Source organism: Budorcas taxicolor, chromosome 4 (genome assembly GCF_023091745.1).
Source record: "Budorcas taxicolor isolate Tak-1 chromosome 4, Takin1.1, whole genome shotgun sequence".
In the NCBI taxonomy this organism is placed as follows: Eukaryota; Metazoa; Chordata; class Mammalia; order Artiodactyla; family Bovidae; genus Budorcas; species Budorcas taxicolor.
The window spans coordinates 39,167,770-39,191,746 of record NC_068913.1 but is presented as its reverse complement, the minus strand read 5'-3'; the positions used below and the strand labels follow the sequence as shown (position 1 = coordinate 39,191,746).

Below are 23,977 nucleotides of genomic sequence, written 5' to 3'. Positions count from 1 at the left end.
TTTAATCTTAGGGAAGGAACCTTCCAAGTAACACACAAGGGAAATCTTGACATATTGATATATAAATAGAATATATTGATAGCTATAGACATACATTTTTCTTTCCAATTTTAATGAGATATAATTGACATACAACACTGTATGATTTTAAGGAATATAGCACAATTATTTGACCTACATACATCATGGGCTTCTCTCGTGGCTCAGCTGGTAAAGAATCTGCCTGCAGTGCAGAAGACCTGGGTTCAGTCTTTGGGTTGGGAAGATCCCCTGGAGAAGGGAAAGGCTACCCACTCCAGTATTCTGGCCTAGAGAATTCCATGGACTATATAGTCCATGGGGTCACAAAGAGTCAGACACGACTGAGCGCATACATCATGAAATAATACCACAATAAGTTTAGTGAACATCCATCATATAAAAGAGTTTTTTTTTCCCTTGTGATGAGAACTCTTAGGGTTTACTCTCTTAAAAAGCTTCATTATAACATACAGCACTGTTAACTATATTAGTCATGGTATATATTATATCCTTAGTACATATTTTTCTCATAATTAGAAAGATGTATCTTTGACAACCTTCATATAGTTCTCCCACCACTCATCTCCAGTAACCACAAATCTTGTTATATACACTTACAATAAAAATTTCAAGTATACACTATAGAAAGAATAGTGTAATGAGTCCTCCTGTACTAATCATGCAGTCCATGGGGTCGCTGAGAGTCGGAGATGACTGAGCGACTTCCCTTTCACTTTTCACTTTCATGCATTGGAGAAGGAAATGGCAACCCACTCCAGTGTTCTTGCCTGGAGAACCCCAGGGACGGGGGAGCCTGGTGGGCTGCCGTCTATGGGGTTGCACAGAGTCGGACATGACTGAAGTGACTTAGCAGCAGCAGCAGCATATCTACATTTTAAAATCCTACCTTATTTTTATTATTCCTGATATTCTGAACTTGTTCTTTCCAATGAAAATTTAATAAAACATGAATTTGACTGTAAGAACAATTTAGTACAGGGCTAGAAATAACTAGGGAGAAAAAAGCATTTTGGAAGTTCTGATCCTGAAGTTTCTACAGTACTTATGCAATTTCTTTAAAAATTATGAAATCGTGTGTTTGGCTTAATATAATGTAATTAAAATAAAACTAATAAAAATTACCAAAAGGAACAAAATTATCATATCAAGCATACATTATAAATATCCCACAATTATCATATCAAGTAAAAAGGCAAAGAGGAACTCAAATTATCAGTTTGCAACTAGTGATTTTTCAATAAGGACTACTATATATAGTGCTAAAGCATGTATCTGGCAAATTTGGGGAAAAATAACTATTTTGTGGTATTATTCAAAGTTGTACTCATCACACATTCATCAAATATGTTCTTTAGTGCTGAAAAGTTGTGGTTCAATAGAATGATATCTTTAAGCTCAACATAGGTTACATGAGAGCCTAAGTATATGCCTTATATATTTCTGGAATTCTCTCAAATAGCTTTGGTCAATCTAACAAAAAATATTTCTGAAAACATTCTGATTTATATACATGACTTCTACTTTCCAAGGCGGTTAAAAATAACATGCCTTTTTCTGTGATTAATTTTATCAAATATTACTCTTGCTTATGGAATTCTTTTTTTTTTTTTTAATTTTGTTGGACACCACTATAAGTGAATTCATGGCCACGTAATTTTAACTTTGTTAAAGAAATGTGATGCTTTGTTTATCTTGAACCCACAGTGCAGAACATATTGCCTAGTCATTTCAGTCATGTCCGACTCTTTGTGACGACATGGACAGTAGCCCGCCAGGCTCCTCTGTCCATGGGATTCTCCAGGCAAGAACACTAGAGTGGCTTGCCATTTCCTCCTCCAGTAGAACATATTACTAACCTCTTAAATGAATAAAATATAGAGACATCAAGAGACATCAATTTTTGAAAATCAGACAATTACCTCCTTACTTATACCTTTGCTTTTTCAAAAAGCATGAGTGGGAAAGTTCAAGCACCAATATTAATACTATATACTAATTCCTGATCTGGGCATATGTAACATCTCTTTAGAATACATCAATGATTAAAGTTATATATAGTAGAATGCTTACTCTTCTAAATAGGATCTGCTATAGTAATTACTATGATGCATATAAAAAAAAGAAATGATCATTTTAATGATTCTTTAAATGACTATATAATTTCAAGGTACTTGACAGAATTTAATACATATTACCCTGCATGCTAAATGATTCCAAGTTCTCCTCCAAGAGCTAGATCTAATGAATGACACTAGTTGAAATTACAGATCTATTTTACATTTTGACTTTTAGCATATTTATTATACTTCATTTTAATAATGCAAGATATTATAGCTTTAGTCTAAAATTTTATCTCCGTTATGTATAACACTGGGGTTCCCTCGTGGCTCAGCTGGTAAAGAATCTGCCTGCAATGCAGGAGACCTGGATTCGATCCTTGGGTTGGGAGAAGCCCCTGGAGAAGGGAAAGGCTCCCCACTCCAGTATTCTGGCCTGGAGAACCCCATGGACTGTGTGGTCCATGGGTCGCAGAGTCAGACATGACTGAGCGACTTTCACTTTCTTTCACTTTAATGTATAACATTTAGCTTGTTTAATTTCACATGGTTGAATTCTGATGGGGCCTGATAAGCACAGTTGAGATTATAGATTTAGGTGAAATTACCTAAACTTTACCTAAAGACTGAAAAATCTTGAGCCCTTACTGAGAAGCCGAAGGAAGCAGTGGCCCTGAGGGACTAATGGAAGAGAACCATCCTTGCTATGGTACCCTGTTTCTGCTCTGAATTCTTTTCTGGAACCAACATTATTTATTAACATCAATTATTCATTCTTTAATGTATTCATTTTGTTCAAATGTATTAAATATTGACCATGTATCAGGAATTACAGGCTGTAACTGCCCCAAATTCTTCTCTTCCATTGCAGTGGACAGGAAGTATGTAAGAAAGCCAAATGGGTCAACAGAGGTTTTGTTGACAGGCAGGGATTTTTAATGTAATGTTATTGATTTGAAGGTTCAATTTAAATGTCTGAGTACTTTCTAATTCCATTACCTGTCCCAATGAACAAGACATCATATTGGCCATCCTCAGCTTCTACTCGATCCACTGCTATTTGTTTCAGGTTATACTTTCCATCTGTTTTCACTAGTATTGGTTTTTTATGGGCAGGTTTTATGGGCTGGTACATAAGTGGATGACTTCTAGCAAATCGGATGGCATCATCGGGATAGTCTTTGGTAGTTTCATACCTGCCTCCATTCACTTTGCTGGCACACTGAAATACAAATGGATGAGAGAATATTTTTCCCATGAAATCTAAAGAGCAAATTTATAATCAATTATAAGGAGAATTATAAAAACTGAGTATGTTTAATTAGTCAACTATGTAGCAATATTTAGTAACCATATGTTCTTTATTACAGAAATAAAATCTGAATTAAAAATTGCATAGTGAGGCTGAATTATTAAAAAAAAAAGTGGCACTAGAAATAGCAATGAAATCCTGAAAAATAATTAAGTATACAGTTTGGAGATAGTACAAATATAATATAAAAATATTTTAATTATTTTCTGCTTCTAAAATTTGTTTTTCATGTTGCAAATTAAATTTTAAAGTAAACAATGTATTGTTCATAGCAAAATAAAGTGACCTGTTATTGTGCTAAATCTTCCCCCTAAATTGAGAATTACAACCACACAACAGCTTTATCACTACTGACACTGATTGGTGACAGTTTCAATTGTCTCACTGACTATAGAACTTTAGTGCTATAACAGAAACCTCTTCAAATTCCATCATTGTTAATTAAGGGAGGAAAAAAAAGCCTTCTCTGTTTGAATGTAATTTGTATGAATGTATATTATTTTTGTATGAATCAGACACAATAATTTGAAAAAAACAGAAATACCTGCTATAACACATCTCAATTTTTAAAATCACTGACTCTAAAAATAAATGTTCAGCGATACCTAAGCTACTTCTTGGAATACCTATAACTATGTTGATTCATGCTTATTATTTAGTGCTCCCTCATTTCACATATTTTCTTCTAGAACCAGCAGCAATTGTAACAGTAACCTTGATAAAAATTTTCCACTTTAGAGTGTAAACACAGTAGTTTATTAATCAATCTGCAAAGTGGGCATTTTTAATGGTTTGTTTTAAAATTTTGAATATTTCTTAATTTGGCATGAACATTTCACGTGAGTGTACTTTCATGATATATAATTGGAAACATTCTAGACCAGCCTGGAAGCAGTTCAATAACCAGTCACTTCCTCTAAATCTCCTTTAATACCATGTGGTTTCAAGAAGCATTTCCAGCAAAGCCGCAGGAGTGGGTTTTCTCCATTTAAATTGTAATTTCAATCAATAGAGTGAAATAAAATACACTTTATGTCTTATTAGAAGTAATAATTTTAACCTAGTGAGAGAGAGTGATTGCAATGGTAAAGCCTTACACTTGTTAACTGAGGTAAGGTTTGTTTCCACTTTGAACTGTGGCTCTGCAAAAATGATTTCTACTGACTTGCAAGTACTTGTGGAATCAGCATAGTGATGGGGTTTTACTAGATGCTCATGGTGTAGGGTGGCTTGCATGACAAGTTTGTTCTCCATGAATAGCAGATACAATGATGCTACCTTTTCACAACCTAATTGTGTACAGTACACATAATATAACACCCTCCTCCTCATTATTATCATCATGTGTGCAATTAAAAGCACAGTTTGAATGGCTAGTTAGGGAGAATCTTGGTAGCACCAGTTAAGAGGCAAATGGTGGAACTTCCTCTTGGCAAATGGGTTGCTCAGGATTCTGAAGAGCCAGAGAAAAAGCTTCCTCTCAATATGCTTAAGTGAGAAGCTGGGATAAAGTCTGGTCTAGGGAACTGAGAGTGGACTCAATTATCAGAATATATAATAACAACATGGTAACATTCTCTTGCTTGGAAACCACTTGTGGCGCTAATTCTTCCAAGGAGGCTGAGAGGAATATGATGCTCATTTTATTGATGTTTCTGTATTCACCAGTACCTCTAAAAATAAAACTGTAGAGTCACATAGATAGCCAAAATATCAACAATAATATATATTTTATAATGCTAAGATGTATCCATTTTAGATTACATTCTTATCACTAAATAACAAGCCTACATCTAGATATAAGAAGTAATATTTCTTTACCATGCAAGTAACCAAGCAGATTTTTAGTTGTGGAATTTCTTAACTGTTTCATGCAGATTTAATAAAACATATGAACAATGAACAGAATATTACTAAAAAAGCTTTTCAAAAATAATAATACTTTGTTAAATGCCTACACTTACAGATCCAGGTCTTGGATAAGGTACTTTTCCTTCATAGAGTGACCAGTGGTATTCAGGTCCTTCCTTATGTGCATATGGTCCATTAAAGGCTGCCCGGATGCTAGACATGTGATAAACACATATAGCATGGCCTCTAAATATATTACTGGGGGAAAAAGAGAGAATTACTATTCTGGAATAGACTAGGAGGTCATCTAGTCAAATCCTACAGACAACCTAGATAAGGAGGAAGTCTTTGGGTGAAAGAGTTGCAATCTCTTAGGTATAAGACATCTAGAGATATTATCTACTACAATATTCCAACTATTCAAATTCCAAACTTACTGTTTTTTGCCTATTTATTAGAGCAAATTAAAAATGACATTGTTAGAATTACAAAAGCAGTCATGTCATTTTTTTTCCAGTTGAATCTTAAAATTTTAATTGAACTATAATTGATTTACAATGCTATGTTAGTTTACAATGCTATGTTTTACAATGCTATAGTTAGGTGAACTATAAACACACACACACACACGTAAATATATCCTTTTGTGTTTTATATGTCTTATTAAGGAAGATTTCATCTTCATAATTTTAAAGATTCATTTCCAAGTTGAGGAAGGTTTCATCTCCTTGCATCTCTTTCAGGTACACTGTGTTTTTCTTCTTGCCATGCTGTTAATACTGTTGTAAATTTTATTCAAATTGTTTATTTTTCTTCGTGTATATGATTTGAAGAATAATTTAAAGTCTAAAGAGAATTAGAGGCTTTGTTCCATTCTTGAGCTTGGCCATCACACATACATTGATTGGCTTACTGTACATTACTCCCTCCAGGTCACTGAAAATAGTGCTACAGTGGCCAGATGACTGGGCTGCACCAGATTAATTTTGAGAAAAAGACTTAAATTATGCAAAACTTAGATTCCTTACCTGAAGAACTAGAAGAAGTTGAAATTATTTTCTTGATAAAAATTTCTACTTATCTTGGATAAAGATAGCATTTGAGGTTTCTTTATAAAATAAAGCTACATCAACTTTTATTGTGAGTATTTAAAATAAGATTCTGTGAAAGAACACTCTAAAATTATTTGTATTAAAGATTAGGCCACATTTCTTAATTTGGCATAATCTGAATGAAGTCTAACACTTCCCTAGCCTCCTTATTGTAAGAATTAAAATCATTAGATTGTGAAAGTGCTCTGCAAAATGGAAAGTTTTTTAAAAGTATAACATTTCCTGCATTATGATACACCTGTAGAACAGCAGTTATGTTACTGTCTAAGGACATCAGTTCACACATTTTATAACACACATTGAAGCAATTGGAAGTGCCTGCAACAGTGAGAAAACCAGAGATAGTCTTTCAACTAACATGGCAGTAAACCTTTGATCACTATGCTACGATATCAGCCTTTACATCAGGTAACACCTGGGAAGCCTTTCCTCAAAATTATGCATAAATTGAACAGCCAAAATTGAAATTATGGAAGAAAACAATGCTGTGTTTGAAATCTCAGACAGATCAATTATGCTATCATTTATGAAAACAGCTTATAAGCTGATCATTCTAACTCATTGAAAAATCTATACTGACTATTCTGTAGCTTACATTTACCATAAAATGCCATGGAATTATTATGCAATGTACAAATTCTTCACTAGCATAGAGAGAAGATGAAGTGTAAAACAAATGTTAGGGATTTTCCACGGACTGTGATAACTATCAATCTTCATCAACTACTTCTTATTGCATCAAGGAATAATTGAGAGCAAAATTGCCTCTATGTTTGTGCTAAAGAAAAGGTCCCCTTAGGACAGCAGTATGCTTATCCAAAGAGTTTTATTATTTTTTTTCAAAGTGAGAATAAGAGATTACCTGCTAAAAAACTAAACAAAAACTTAATGCAACACCAAGGTGAGGGAACAGGGGAGATGAGTTGAGAGACTGAGATTGGTATATAGACACTATCTATATACAAAATAGAGATGAAAACAGACTTGTTCAGCACAGGAAACTCTACACAGTGCTCTGTGGTGATCTAAATGGGAAAGAAATTTTAAAAAGAGAGGATCTGTGTATACATATGACTAGTTCACTTTGCTGTACAGTTGTTATTGTTTAGTTGCTGAGTTGTATCCAACTCTTTTGTGACCCCAGGCTCCACTGCCTATGGGATTTCCCAGACAAGAATACTGGAGTGGGTTGCCATTTCCTTCTCCAGGGGATCCTCCCAGTTCAGGGGTAGAACCCCTGTCAGCTGCATTGGCAGGTGGACTTTTTTAAACCACTGAGCCACCTGGGAAACCCTTGCTAGACAGTAGAAACTAACAAAGTATTGTAAGGCAATTATATGCCAAAAAAAATTGATGAAAAAATTTTATGAAGAGATCCTAAGCAAACAAAGCATACATGACAACATAAAAGTTTAAGGCCAATGTAAAGCAAACAAGAAACTGAGTAATATTTTCCTACCATCAAGAGAATTGAAGTACATTCTTTATTTCTCATTTTAACCATCTCATCTCCACTCTGATTTATTTGGAAAGACACTCAGGGAATTATATATATAAACTTTCAACTCAAACTCATTCTAATAACATATTTTCATTCATGTATCAGACATATGAAATGACCTTTGATTCACTTTCCCAGCACTCTTCAATGGATACATAACACAAAAACATAAAAATATCAGAATATAAGTCCTAAACTTGAGTAGCTTATTTAAATTTAAAACATGGAGGGCAAATCAGAAATGTGTGTTCTCCAAGAATCCACACACGGGCAGGACAACCTGAGTAGAGGAAGTGAGCCAAGTGCTCTGTGATTCAGGAATCAAGGAGTGTTTCATGAAGATGGTAATTGACAAGTACTGGAAGAGAAAGTACATAAAGCAAGTCATAGTGATGGGCAAACCAGACGTTGGGATTCTGACAGGTTATTATCTTGTCAAAAGCAGAGTTTGAGGGAACTTAGAGGAAAAACTTCCAATCTTAAGTGGGGAAGAGTGGATAGAAAGACTTGAAAGCCTGACGCAGACAACTGTATACAATAACTGAAAGAATAATCCTAGACTTATAGCATGAAACTAGTACCTTAAAACATGCAAACAAACAAACAAACAAAAAACTGTATAGGAAAAAAAAACGTCATTCTGTTGTAGAAGAGCTAAGGATACTGAGCAGAGGAAGATGCTAGTACTTTAAACAAAAAGAAATAAGGATTTGGGTTGAGATTGTAGTTTTAAAAAAGTACAACTGCAAATACAGAAGAATGAAGGGAAGTTGGTGATTTACAAAGTATAGAAAGTGAGAATAACAGATTGGTCAGTAGTATTTTCAATTACATCCACAGTGAAGGGGTGAGGCATCTCTTGTTTCATGACACTTTGACTAAATATATAAATTTCTTACCTGGTAGTGTTGAAGAGTCCAAATATCACTGGGTTCTTATGATCTCTGGTATGCAGCAAGAACACATCCTCTGAAACATTAAAGATCATTGCATTAACTTAATATGTTTAGCCCCCAAGGCATGTGAAGAAAATACAGTGACATAAAGTAGTTTAGAACCCCTGATATATTTTAAGATATATCTTACATATCATATTATATATATAATATGATATACATATGATATGATATGATATATATATTATATATAATATGATATAAATTTCCAAATACAGTTAAGCAACCATGACCAAATCACAACATAGTGAGATGGATGAACTGTTGAGGATGACTTTGAGCTGGGTCTGAAGGAAGGAGCCAGAGGTGCTGACTCTAAACTAAAAGGAGGGTTCTTTTTGCTTTTGCAACTCCTTTGCCCCAACACGTGGACCCGGCTGAGACGAGAATAAAAACTTGCTCTAAGTTAGAAGTCAATGACTGTGGAAAGCAAGTTTCCTATGCATGTGAAAAACAGTGAGGGTTATACAAAGAAGCATGTATATCAAAGAGGAAGATTTAACTCTCCTAATAATATTTACCTAATTCATCAAAATATGTATCAATCCCATTCATGCCTGGTACTGAGCAAACCAGTCTAGCTTTCAGGAAAGAGCTCCACTTATTCACCAGTATTCTCTGTCCTCCCATATCATTCTGTGAAAAACAAAAAGCAGGTAAATGGGGACCCAGAGAACTTTTCCCAACAATGATTTTGTATCATTAAACATGAAGATGGCAAGAGTTACACCTTTTCTACTTAAGTAGAAATTTTGGTATACTCCTCAAATAATATTAAAGATGCAATTCCTCATAAACCTTTTCTTTTTTTTAGGTTTACACATGCTGCCTTGTCAATATGCTTTCACAGTGGCCCATTAAACACAGTTTCCAGGTATGAAACAATGTTAGCTGAGTAGGTGCCCCCAAATAAATAGTGACTTTTATGATACAGTAACTTTTATTATTATTTTATTAATAAATAATCTGCTTATCTCAGCAATACAGACACATCTCTTTTTCTTCTTTTAGGGAAAAAGGCTTGAGATATGAACACACATGCATACATACACATAACAAGCATATATATTTGCACACATATACAAAATACATACATGTGTATGTGTGTCTGTGTGTACATCCATACATGTACATATGAACATCTTAAATTTATTCTTGAGTACTTTTTAAATATCAAAATAACTTCACATTTATAATATTATTAGAATTCTCTCAATATATAAGGCTACTTCAGTTGGTTTTGAATATTTACTAAATTATCTATCTGAATTCCAACAAACTATAGATGGTTTTCCCTACAGAATCAACCATCTGAATTGTTGAAACATAACTATGTAAATTATTTAGAATGTGGATTACAGAAACTAGAAAGATTTTGGTGAGATTAACTTTTTAAAATGGAGCTTAAACTTCTGAGTATGGGAAGAAGTATAGCCTAATTATACACCATTTCTTCTTAATAGGGCTTTGAAAATGGGGAAGATAACACAAAATGTGAAGTTCTTTTCAGATTAAACTTTAGTAGACATGAAGTCTAAAGATTAGACACTAAATACCAATTTTAGGGAGCCTAAGAGAATACTCTAAAACATTTTAAAGTAGAAACCTATCATAAAATGAGCAAAGGCCTAACATTAAATTGTGAGATAAACAAGCTTAGTGAGAGAGGAAAGCAGTCCTCACCACACAGAGTCGCCCCACTCTGGTGTAAATTGCATGGGCACTGTTTTCTGCCTCCAGGGCCTTCTCCGTGAAAAAGAAATACACTTTGTTGTCATCTCGGTCTTCATTGTCAGGGATCATATAAGAACCTACAAATTTTGGTTCTAGATAAGTAAAAAAATAGAAGAAAATGTAATAGTTATTACAACAAACTTAAAATATTTCCTTGACATTTTGTACTAAATTTTAATATCATGTAGATATCTCCATGTTGTTTGCAAATCAACAGTTTTAAGAAAGTGTTAGAGGATTTAAAATTTATCTGAGTCAGGGAGGAAAATAATCTGATTTCAAACAACATACACTATAGACTTGAAATGAATTCGAAAAAGAATAGGTTAAGAGCAATATGATGATACTCTCCATAAATTTCCTGTCTCTCTATCCATATAAAGTCAATATAAATATATGAAAAATATTTTAGTAAAGAAGTTTGTCACTACTTTTTTTAAATTCATAAATTGTCTACTAGTCCAGCTCATGGAAGATTATTTTAATTTTAAGGTGGAAAATTCACTTTAAGTTTTTGTATTTCTGATTGAATGGATCTGAGTGAATGACCTTTGACTGATACAGAATGTCAAAATATTTTAATGACAAAATGCTGCCAGTAATGACTAGGCACTCTAAAGTCTAATAAAAAGGTTGAGAATAATGAAACTATTCACTATAAAATGATTTTAGTTCTTAGATACACCAATGTGACAAAATATAAACATGACTTCTTACAAAGAATTCTATGTAAATGAATACCTGGTGATGTTCCTAGAATTTTATTTGTCTCTAAAGTACAATGTGATTCTGTTAAACAAGCAAAGAAAAGCAATCAACTCATGCAAAATTATACCAACTGACGAGAGACAACAATTTATTGGATGAAAGGGGTTTTCATTCTGCATACATTTGCTTTGTTCATTAAAATCCTGATTTCTAAGTATTGCTCTGAGAGTAATTTGGTTTTATTATAAAGCTGATCAATTTTTATATAAAATGATATGCATATATCATATAATATTTTAATCTGGGAATATTGCTAAGAAAAAAAGCAGAAATTGGCAAAACCTGTAAATTACGTTTGTATTGTTATCATTATGAAAATGGCAAGTTTCCCTTAAGCTCTGGCCTTGCTTTTCAGTTCTGATTCATAAATTCTTTTCTCCTCGACCCCACCTTTCAACAGGCGCTCATCATCATGCTCAGTGCGGATCTGAGCCAGTCGCCCCAGGCTCCGGAAAATGGCAGCGTCCCTGCCCCAGTAGTCACTGTAGAGTCCAGCAAACAATTCACTGCCTGCATGAAAACATCCGTTAAAGAGAAGTGAGTGTCTCTGGGTCTGATGACAGTGTGCTATGTATGCTGTCCCGTGCTTAGTCACTCAGTCACGTCTGACTCTTTGAGACCCCATTGACTGTAGTCTGCCAGGCTTCTCTGTCCATGGGGATTCTCTAGGCAAGAATACTGGAACGGGTTGCCAATCCCTCCCCCAGAGGATCTTCCCAAATGAGGGACTGAACCCAGATCTCCCACTTTGTAGGTGGATTCTTTACCAGCTGAGCTACCAGGGAAGTCCGATGACAACGAATAAAACCACAACTGCAATAAACATATCCAGGTTTACCGTGTATATGGCCTTAGAAAATCAACACTATAGTACAGAGCAGGAATGGTGCAGTCAGACAGCCAGGGTTTGAATCACGACACCACCGCTTACTGGATGTGTGACCTTGGACAAGTTGCTTAACTTCTTTGCCTCCGTTTCCACATTTACAAATAGGAACAGCACCCAAAATTGTTGTTAGGAGTAAAGCGTTTAGAAAAGCAGGGGCATATGCTAAGACCTATATGATCAGTTGATAAATAAGCTGACTTTATGGTATTTTAATAAACTTCTTTCAATTTTCATATCATCAGGGTATTCGTGTTGGTATTATATGTGACTCAGTTAATTCAAATACTTCTTGTAGTAAGAAATTGCTTCCACTAACATGACTTTAGTACAGGAACCACAAAGTCTGATAAAGTAGTATATAATTTAATTAGTTGTCATTTAATTTGTAAGTGTGTGGCTCATTTAGATAGAAATGATAGAAAGAGTTTGTGATTTAATCAGGCAGTCAACAGAATGAAAGAAGCTAGCTGTAACATGTGGTGAAGGTCACAGACTTAAATCAAACCAAAGTGAAAACTGAAAGTGAAGTCGTTCAGTCTTGCCCAACTCTTTGCCACCCCATGGACTGTAGCCCACCAGGCTCCTCCATCCATGGGATTCTCCAGGTAAGAATACTGGAGTGGGTTGCCATTTCCTTCTCCCAAATCAGACCAAGGAATACACAAATATATCCAGGATCTCAAGAAATGACTGTATGTCTTTGGGACCAGCCTGAAAAAAAGACATTAAAATAGCTCATGATAAGAGAAAAATAAAATAACAGAAAAAAAAAAAAGAGAGATAAAACTAGGCCTCCAAAAAGATCAAAACCTCTCAAGCACAGGGATGTGAAGTCCTCTTTCGTCAAACTGAAAACAAAAGATAATGAGTGTGCCTTTCAACTGAGGATGGTCATGGGCATATGCAGCTTGAATTCTGTCTTGGGCAAAAATCTCTGGCCATGAAGCAGATGATAGCAACAGATCACTGGAAACAACAGCCTCCATTTAAGCTGATAAAATTACTTCCTTCATGAGTATCATGTAACTCTGGTCAGGTTTTAAAATATAGAGATGATAAGTATACTAAACTCAAAGCATGAATGCTTTTCTGTTAAATTTGGAATGTTGTCCATATGCTATTTAAAGTAAGTTTAAGATAATTCAAATTAATTTTATTTCCAATTTAATAAAGTTAGTTGTATACTCATTTTGGAGTTAGAATTATTAAAGTTACAGGTATAAAAATGTGACCAAGTTTTCACAGAATTTAAGAAAAATTGAGTGTCATATTTATAAACTTTATTTGCTATATTTAAAATTGGTTCAATATGTATAAAGAGTTTTCTCTAAATTAAGGCCTTTAAAACTTAAAAAAAATTGAACAGAATAAATATATTTCTATGGTTTCAAATTTGAGAAAGTAATCAACTGAGTTGCAAACAGGACACACTGTAAGGAAGTTTAAAAATAAAGACGAGGGGACTCCCATGGCTGTCCAGGGTTATGACTGCGTTTCCAATACAGGGGGTGCAGGTTCAGTCCTTGTTTGGGGAACTAAGATCCCACATGCTGTGGGGCATGGCCAAAAAATTAAAAAAATTTTTAGAAGTAAAGATTCTTGCTTTTATTATACTAGATTTAGAAAAAGAAAACTGATATATACATTGAATTTTAAAACTTACAAGAAAAATAAGTTTTTATAAATGTTACTACAGTAAGCTAGTTTTCATTGACAAAAACATGAGTAAAACCATAAATGGTTTTGTTTGGTTCACAAAATCCCCTATGGATACTGTAAAATTATATTAAGATACAATCAAATAAAATTCAGGTTTCCCACAAAGGAATTCACTTTTAAATTATATATATATAATATTATGTTATATTGTGTTATATTATATTAGAAAGAGAGGGACAGGAGAGACAAGCAAATGTGGTAGAATATTAACAGTTGGTGAGTCAAGGTAAATGGTATAAATTTTTATTCCTCTCTCAATTTTTCTTTGTATTTGAAAATTTTTAAGACAACAAACTTAAAAATGAGCTGTATTTTTTGAGTTAATCCCATATATTCAATGTATGCTAAGTGAGAAGTGTAATAAGAAAAATAACAAAAGCTAAAAAATAAAGATGTTTGTATCTGGACTTAAGAAAATATAATTTGGTAGAAAAGAATTATATCAGAACTCATATGTAAGCAAGTTCTTTGGAACTAGAAAGGGTGGGAGGAAGAACATAACTGGTCATCCAATTCAATCAGTGTTATCTCCACTAGAGTTTTCATACCCATACGTGGAAAAAGAATATTTTGAGATAAAATGCATTCAGTGGTTAGAGATATGAACCATGGGATTCCTGCACTACTTGAACACAGATAAAAGAGAGTCATGCTGAATTCATTAAAAGGCTTTGGGGATCATCAACTCTATGGAATAAATGAATGAGTTGACTCATAAAAGAGCTAACTGACTACTGAACCACCAGAGCAAGGATTTTTCTGAAATTTTTTAAAAAATACTGTACTTGGTTGTAGCTTCCACATAAAATATAAAGGCCATTTCACATGGGTGAATTTAAGAGATTTTCATACAAAGTGAAGTAAGTTGGATAGAGATAAATATCATATGATACCATTTATATGTGGAACTTAAAAATAAAATGATGCAAATGAACTTATTTATAAACAAGAAATAGACCCAGACGTAGAAAGCAAATTTATAGTTACCAAAGGGGAATGAAGTGTGGGATAAATTGGGAATTTGGGATTAACAGACACACATTACTATATACAAAATAAACAGCAAGGATCTACTGTATAACACAGGGAACTATAATCAGTATTTTGTAATAACTCATAATGGAAAAGAATCTGAAAAAGAACATATACATGTTTATAAATCAATTATACATCAATAAAAATAACAATAATAAACTATAAAGGTCATTTTGTAAAACTGTCCTTAACAGAACTTATTTTTCTAATACGGCCTGGGTGAATGTTTAATGCATAATAGGCACCAAAAAATTTTTTTCTTTAAAATCATAACAGTTTTATACTTCTTAAGATTTTAATGTACTTTAATTTCCTAAAATATTTATAGAATTTTTATATGTGAAAATTTTATTATGGAAAATAATCTTTATTTTATTTCACATCTATTTTGTTGCACTTATCCCAGTTTGAACACTGTTTCCACCTTCTATTAATACTCGTTTTAATCAATTCTACAAATTTAACAAATGAGTTTTGCATGCAGCCACTAGATGGAGCCATATGATACCAAATGTGTGTGTGTGTCTCTGTGTGTGTGTGTGTGTGTGTGTGTGTGTGTGTGTACACATGTGTGCAAAAAGGAAAAGATGATATATTACCAATTTTACCCAATTTCCCTTTTTGTATTCAGATAACAGAAAATGGCTTGTTAACAATTCAAATAACACAATGTGAACTGTATGATTTGAACCTCAAAGAAGCTAGACAGGTGCTAAAAACTATATGCTATATAAACTGAAACAAATGTGTTTCTGTTAGAAACATTAGATTTTCCTCAGAATGGAAAGATTCTCCTTTCATATTATATTATCACTACGAAGAACAAAACAAATTCATAGTAACAGATAATAACGATTTTTGGTAAAATACTTTTCCAAGAAAATATAAACACTTTAATGAAAAATAATAAATTAGAATAAAGCTTTAGGCACAAATGTTAACTAATAGTAATTAAATGAGCCAAAAACTCCTTATTATAAATATTGATATTATTTATGGCAAATATACAACTTCTAGCTGTAAACTTAAAAATCATAACCATTGGGTATAGAGAAAATTTATGAATCAATATTCTGCTATTTGATAGAACATAAAAATAGTATCTGGATAATTCAAACTTTCATGGATTAAAAAGAAAAATGTTTAATACAAACAGTAAAATACGTTTTAGAGCTTCAGTGAGAAAAACAGAACTACTCAAATTTTTAGTTTTCTGTGTCTATGGAGACATTTAATAAACGTATGAACTTGGCCATACATTTAACTGGCATTTATTTTGATATTCTGAATACAAATAACCAACTTAATTTGTGAGCCATATATTATTTTTCATTGTTATAACACTGATTTCTGAAGGTAACTGATGCTATGTTAATCTTAGTTGGTCAAGTGTGGTTACAATTAAAAAATAAAACACATCTGCAGGGTATTTTGACAGGTGAATGTAACTTATCATTGTCATGTTCAACAATAGTCTCTGTGTATACACAGAATAAGAGTGGAAACAGTTCTGCACTGGAAACCTGGCAAACTAAGCCCCCAGCCCCAAATCTGCGATCTGTGGCCAACTGTTCAGAATCTCACTGCCTCAGTTATTTGGAGAATCAGAGAGATGTTCAAGTGATTTCCTGAGGTTCTCATGCTTCTTTATGTGTGAGTGCTAAGTTGCTTCAGTTTTATACTCTTTGCTACCCTATGAACTTCAGCTGGCTGCCAGGCTTCTCTGTCCATGAGATGCTCCAAGCAAGAATACTGGAGTAGGTTGCCGTGCCCTCCTCCACGGGATCTTCCTAACCTAGGCATTGAACTCATATCTTCTGCACTGCTGGCAGATTCTTTACCCACTGAATCACTTAGGAAGTCCCCTTTCTGCTGCCGTTTTATTTGCTTGGTTTTTGCCTGTATTTCTCTACCTCCCTGCTTCCTGCTTTACTCCCCAGTTATCTGACCATGGCCCAGGCAAAAGAAGTCTTCCCTGACCAAACCTGTGTTACTTTAGTAGTTCCCAGTACCTCCACAGCCCCATGCCTATTTCTGTCATATTTCTTATAGTACTATACTTTGTCTCCTTCTGTGTTTGACATTATTGCACACTAGACGGCAGATTTCTTGATGTTGCTATATTCTTTTGTCACCAATATCTTACACAGTGTCTAGAACACAGAAGATGCTCAATAAGCATTTGTTGAACCAAAGAATGGCATAATGAATTAACAAGAGAATATATTTAAAATTTTTAGTTTATGAAAACTATGAAATGCAATTTAAAGCAAGCCTCAGGATGAAATACTGATTTTTCAAAAATGGTTCAGGGAAAAAAATAGCAAAAGAAAGAAGAAACTATTAGCCTTTATATGAATAACAGTTCATTGCATTTTTGTTCCTCAAGAAGCTTGTTATTTAACAGTTTTAATTTATGAACACAGAGACTCTATTTTCTTCTAGTATCTGTCCCTAAAATTTCAGCCCCAAGACTGTGTCTAAAAATAACTGTAAGAAAGAAAAGAAGAATATCATTTGAGCTGGAAAAATACAAAAACAAATTCATTGTAAATAATTCTAAGTTAAAATACATAATTAAAATACTTTTCTACACAACTCCTTTTTTATAATACAAACTCTAATTGAAGTTTTAGTGAAACATACTTCGTTCTCTTAATATTTTATCAAACTTATCAAGAGCTTAGTTCAAAGACAGTATTATTAATCAATTAGAGTTTTTACTCACCATGTTGTAAATATAGGTTTGTAATTGTTTAGTGAGAAAAATTCACAGTAGTTTTTCATGCCCTCATTTTCTGAATTCTTGCTCAAGCATTTCTCCTATTTATGTTGTAAACAGATATGCATAATTTGTGAAACCTATTTGTCTCATGGAAAAGACATGGCTAAAGATAGATTTAACTGTGTCATTTTATATTTGAACTTTATCATTTTATTAGAAAATCATTCTATTTTAGAAGCACTGTTTCACAGAGTGACTGTGACATGCATAACTACAAACAAAACGCATTTGGGAGGATGAGGCCTGGTAAGAATGGTCTGTAGATTCCAACCTCCCAGTTCACACAGTCTGCAGAGAACACTGAAAAGAAATCAGAAAAAGCAGATCCTTTTATTAGTTACTTAGTTGTTGTTTGGACTTTTTCTTTGATTTTGCTTTAGCAAACAACATTACCTATCAGCGTCAAGAAGGTTGTTTCTATGGCATGAAGGAAAAAGAAAAATGTGTTTAGAATCTGTTTATTTGCATTTTCTGGCATCAGTGACAATACTGCGAGTTTCTTTGGTGGCAAACCAGTGACACTGATGCCAGCATGGTCAAATCAGATTTTTAAGGGGAAGAATGTCAATGCAGAATTGAACATGACATTATTTTTCTTCTACCCATTTTTGATTTTTTGTTTATTTTGAGGAAACCATAACCAAGTAGTTAAATAGCCCTTTAGCAACTAGTAGTGATGTCCAGAAGCAACAGTCAGCCTGTGGATGCTTGGCATTCAACCAAATGAGAGAGCACAGTAGTCTTGGATAAAAAATCACAGAAATTCCTTAGAGACAGAGTCGGGAACATGGTAAGGAAGTGGCTTTCTACACAGTTGGGCTGAATTTAAGAAATGAATCTGCACATTCACTTATTATGTTTATAGAGGTTGTAATCATAAAGACTTATATTCTACCTTCATCTCAATGATTTCCTTTATTTTTCTAATATTTATGAAGTCCTATTTTGTGCCAGAACTATTCATTTATAATTCTACCCTGAATATATAATCAAATAAAAGCATTTATTTATAAAAAAAGTTTTAATAATATTAAGAGCTTGAAATAATCACTTATATTTTCCCTGAATGAATTCTGACTCCCTTTCCTTCAATCGACATTGACCTTTAGTTTACAGAATTTGTAATGAGATATATTCACAAAGGCCTCATGATAAACAAATCTCAGTAGCTATAAACTTGCATAATCTTATTTGCTGAAAAATGTAACATGGGACGTAAAAAGTGTGGAAAGAAAATTTCAGAGACTGTGAAATATCTCATTCATGATTATTTGTTGACATAAAATTTGTGTCTTTAACTTGAAAGTATCCTAAAAAATTCTAACAACAAAGCTAACACTTTCAAAGCAAAGTGTGAAAAGGTACCTGACAAATCAAAGTGGTTCTCCCCCAAACATTAGTAACATGTACATTAGCATACTTGAGGCACTTCAAGTATGGTATGTATTAAATTACACCTAGAATTGGCAATAAAGATCTGAGTCAGAATGAAACATTAAAAAAAAAACAAACAGCAATAGAACTGAGTGGACCAACTATCAAAGAAATTCTAAAGTTACTTAATAAAGAGAATATTGCAATGTTACATCAAATGTAAACTGATGCAAAAAAAAAAAGAAGCCAGCTAATAGTTTTACTTCCTGACCAAAACGACATATGACACAATGAAAATATTTCCTGAATTTTGGTTGGCCAGGCAGCAAACCTAATAATTTTTAGTGGCAAGGTAAGTTCTCAGTATCTTTACTTCACTCGAAAGGTATAGACAAGTAATACAGAAATTCAATTTACTAAGTAATTCATTGTTTCAACAAACAATTTTTAAAACCAGACTGTAATGCCTTGCCTTCAGATATTTATTTAAGACCCTTTTATATGTAATATTAGTGATCACATAAGGGGGAAATGTGGCTAAACATACAGAAATATTGCACCTCTGATATGAATTTATATGCCACCATGATAAATTATGCTAATACAAAGTAGGGTTTAAAAAGCAAGCCTAATAAATGTATGATTTCATCTTGATTGGCTTCTGAACATACAGAACACAGCTCAATAAGGAGCTTGTTTTATTTCTTAAATCTTGCTTCACACAAAATCATTTTCAGTTACTAACGTTTCCATTCTAAATTAGACTGTAAATTTAATAAAATGTTCATTAACTTGTCTATCACCTAGCAAATAATGTTTATTCCTTATTCGGTTTTTCAGTAAGCTTTTACTCTACGTGATCTTAAGTCAACTGAATTTAAGTTAAGTAAAATGAAATCTGTATCTAAAGTTAACATATTATGAGAAATTCTGATTCGTGAGCATATTTTTTCTTTCAGGGCCTTGTTAGTTTTATGAGTATGATTACAGAGTTTTTGTTGCTGTTTTTTTTTTAAAAATCATGAAAGCGAATCTTAATGTGAACAGGCTTTAAAAGTTAAGTGTGACCTATAATTAACACAGAAGCAGAAATAGTCTAACCATGGTCATCTTTTGCTGAAGTCCTGTCTTAACCCAACAGTAGAGAACATATATGGTCATAAAATACCACATTAATGCATTCTTTCCCTGTCAAGAGTAAGCTGTACCAAGACTGCCAATTTCCAACTCAGGTAGCTCCATTTTTTCCAACTCAAATTCCTGCTGCTTTTTCATTTGAGTGAATTATTTCTACTTCCTGTCTTTTAAAGAGTTGCTGGCTCACAAAGGTTATCAGATTTCCACTCCAGTGGCTGCTGCATATCCACGGTAAGTGACTGATCTCTCAAAGGTACTTTGAGATGAAAGCTAGTGGATAAATTAGAAGAATTATATTTTTATTTCTTCTCTTTGGAGGGATTATTCTATAACTTTTGTGTTTAGCTTGGAGGACTCTCAAGATTTTATTTTTCTTCTAAATAAGTGAAACAGTCACCCAGATGGCAAACACTTCACATTTTAGCATAGAGTAATTCGATTTGGAAGTCCAATGAAACTCACTTGGAAATGTCCCTCCAGTAATATTTCCCCTCTTAAAAAATTCAATTTTAAACTTCTGGTTTCACGCATAAACAAGCTCCAGAAAGGCTGAGTGGAGAGTGGTAGGATGGCTAAAAAAAAGTTACTTTTAACCATGTTAAAAAAATGTTAAAAAAAAAATGGTGTTCTAATTGTCTTAGGATTTTACCAGACAAGGAGTGCCTACTGTGTAATTTTTGACTTTCAATACCTTTTATAAGGTTCTTGTGAATACTATCCCCTAATTTGTTTTTGGTTTGTTTGTTTAGGAACACTTTTATTTCATTCAAAAATCCTATGGACAGAGGAGCCAGGCAAGCCACAGTCCATGAGGGTCACAAAAGAGTCAGCAACTAAACAAGAATATTCATAGGAGACTCTTCTGTGCGAAATTTTGTATGGTAAAAGAAAGATAAGACAGTCTCATTTCTCCAGACATATTCAAATCTTAAGTCTATGAAGTTACAAAAATCAATAAAAACATTAGAAAAATTGTATGAGTCTATCAAATGCATATATTTTAATTCATATGCTGCCAACCTACTAGGAATTTCTAACACTTGTAGATCTGGCATTCTCCAAAAGAACTCTTAAGGCTTGATTCCAACTAAGTCCAAACTGATGTAAGCAACTCTATTCCCATATTTAAAATCTCCCTTTTTCATACTGTGTTCACACACACACACACACACACACACACACACATGGTTAATTCAAGGAACTTGGGATATCTTAGTGTTTTCTTTAAAATTTTATATTCTTTAAAAATACCTCTTTATTAAAGCTCCTGAAGAACTAATTACTCTGTGAAATTCTCATTAACAAGTCTTTCAAATTATGAAACTGAAGTAAATTAAACGTCCCTACTGATTAAAGCTAACAAGATTTTTGTTCTACAAGTAAATATACATATATATAAAAGCTGTACTTATTTGGACCTGAGGGAATGGGGTGCAAGGCCAATAGGAATCAACTGTCTGGAGTAAATTCAGGGAATGTGTTGTCTCTAGAATATCCAGGAACGTTTGAATCAACTCTAAATTAAGCACTGATTGATCATATTTTGATGATTCATCAGAGGGGAAAGAAAAAGTCTTATTCTGAGATTTAAGTGAGGTTTTCATGAATCTCATCTAATTTAACTGAAACCCAATTGAAAACTAGATCTGACAGGGCCAGTTTTATTCTATTATTCCAATGTGGACACAGTTTGAGTCAGTCAACCTCTATAGCTTACATTTTAAAATAACAGGAATCTAAATAATTGACTCAAGTTCTAAATTGAGATGACTTTCTGCTGAATTCTATTGATACAGAGAAAGGCACCAGGAAAAGACTATTAGAAGTTCCCATAAAGAATAATTAAAACAGAAAGAATAGACATATGTTAAAATAGTTTAATTTCTCTAGCTATATTTTTATAAATTATTTACATAATTGTATTTTGAGAACAATAAATGACAATACAAAACACCTTCTATCAGGTATTGACAATTTGTGTTTTCTGGATGACATATCCTGTAACTTCATAGCACTGTACTTACACGAGTAAAGCTAGCTCAAGTGAGCATGGCTTGAAAATTAATATCCTTGCTCCCAGCACCAATAAATAACTATGACACAGCAACGTATCTGAAGGAAAACCAAAGACTCTAACTGAAGTTTCATAATCAATATGATACTACCTGCTATCTGTAGCCATGAAATTTACCTATTAAAGTGGAGATGAAGGACGAGCTGGGATCAAAGGGACATCTGCCCCTTCCTCTCTCAGATCTGTGCAGTTCCAGGTGAAAAAGGGGAGCCTGTGCAGAAAACCAGAAAAACCATTATATATCTGCCAACTTTAATAAGAAGTTAATTTCCCAGAAAAAAATATTCAACCTTGATTATTTACAAAACAAGTATTTTAAATAAGGCTCCAGTGAGAAACATCAAGGAATTTAGGAACAAACTGGATTTTATAAATAAATATGTGGATTTTAAGGCCCATGTGATTTTCTCACTCCTCTCAAAAAGGATGCAGGCGCTGAAATTCACAATTTTTATCATTTCATCACACAGTATTAGCTATGTTGAGATGTCACTTAAATATTTCAAATAAACGGAGACTTGATGCGGGGAGAAAAAACGTTAGTAAAAAGGAGACTCATTGATAAACATGGAAATGGGCTTTTATTCCACAAAAGCCATTATTGATTTTTTTAAATAATCTCTAAAACAATATAACATGTTCTGTCAATAATTTGGAATATCTATTTTTAATAATTTTTATTCCTTATCACATTCTCTTTGCATAGACATCTAATATGTAATAATTTAGAGAATGATTACTATATAAACAATCACTGGTATATATATATGTGGAAATTGATGCCATATTATAAACAATATTTCAGTATGTTTTTACACAAATGAGATATTGAAAATATATTCTAGAAAATTACTGCTTTATTGGTTCCTAATGCAATTGCATAACTACAGGACTTTTCCTAAGTGTTCTCAGATTTCAAAATTCTCATTAATGGGTATTTCTATAATGAATTTTCACTAAGTGTGCTAAAAGTAGCTTCAGTTTAAAAAAATGTAGTTTGGCAAAGTGACAATAAAAGTCAATATATAAAATTTTGTAAGGGAAAAACTACTTTGCAATAGAATGTTGCCAATACTGCCCATTGCAGCATCTATAAATAGCCCTGTTCATCTATAAATCATGAATCTGTACACAATCAAAGTTCTGAGGATCCTATGAAGGTTGCATACACTTTTCTACAATTTCATCTTGACTTCCCAATAATCCGCTCATTTACTCCACATTATCTATCCTGTCCCTTTCTTGTTGTTCTTATTCAACTTTTCTTTTTCTGTCTGATATTCTAAAGTAATTGATCCTGCCATTCCAAGACTTTTCTAGTAAGTGCAGAGATCACCTGACCCCTATAAACTTCTTGTCTTGTCTTTGGAAATGAACCAAAATCTACAGAACAAAGAAATACAAGAAGGCAAAGTGGTTGTCTGAGGAGGTCTTACAAACAGCTGAGAAAAGAAGAGAAGTGAAACGTAGAGGAGAAAGGGAAAGACATACCCAACTGAATGCAGAGTTCCAGAGAACAGCAAGCAGAGAGAAGAAAGCCTTCTTAAGTGAACAATGCAAAGAAATAAAGGAAAACAAAACTGGAAAAGACTAGAGATCTCTTCAAGAAAACTGGAGATACCAAAGGGGCA

The 23,977-nt window shown here is 33.3% G+C and overlaps 1 protein-coding gene across 1 annotated transcript in view; it reads right to left on the bottom strand.

The window, feature by feature from the left end:
- SEMA3E (semaphorin 3E) overlaps nucleotides 1-23,977 on the bottom strand; it is a 272,281-nt gene that overhangs the window by 34,166 nt on the left and 214,138 nt on the right. Inside the window, exons 5-11 of the mRNA XM_052638808.1 lie at nucleotides 22,464-22,557; nucleotides 11,724-11,843; nucleotides 10,515-10,657; nucleotides 9,353-9,467; nucleotides 8,775-8,844; nucleotides 5,376-5,520; nucleotides 3,099-3,321 (exon numbers count right to left, since the gene is read on the bottom strand). Of these exons, the coding sequence (XP_052494768.1) occupies nucleotides 3,099-3,321; nucleotides 5,376-5,520; nucleotides 8,775-8,844; nucleotides 9,353-9,467; nucleotides 10,515-10,657; nucleotides 11,724-11,843; nucleotides 22,464-22,557 (910 nt within the window). The remainder of the gene's footprint in view (nucleotides 1-3,098; nucleotides 3,322-5,375; nucleotides 5,521-8,774; nucleotides 8,845-9,352; nucleotides 9,468-10,514; nucleotides 10,658-11,723; nucleotides 11,844-22,463; nucleotides 22,558-23,977) is intronic.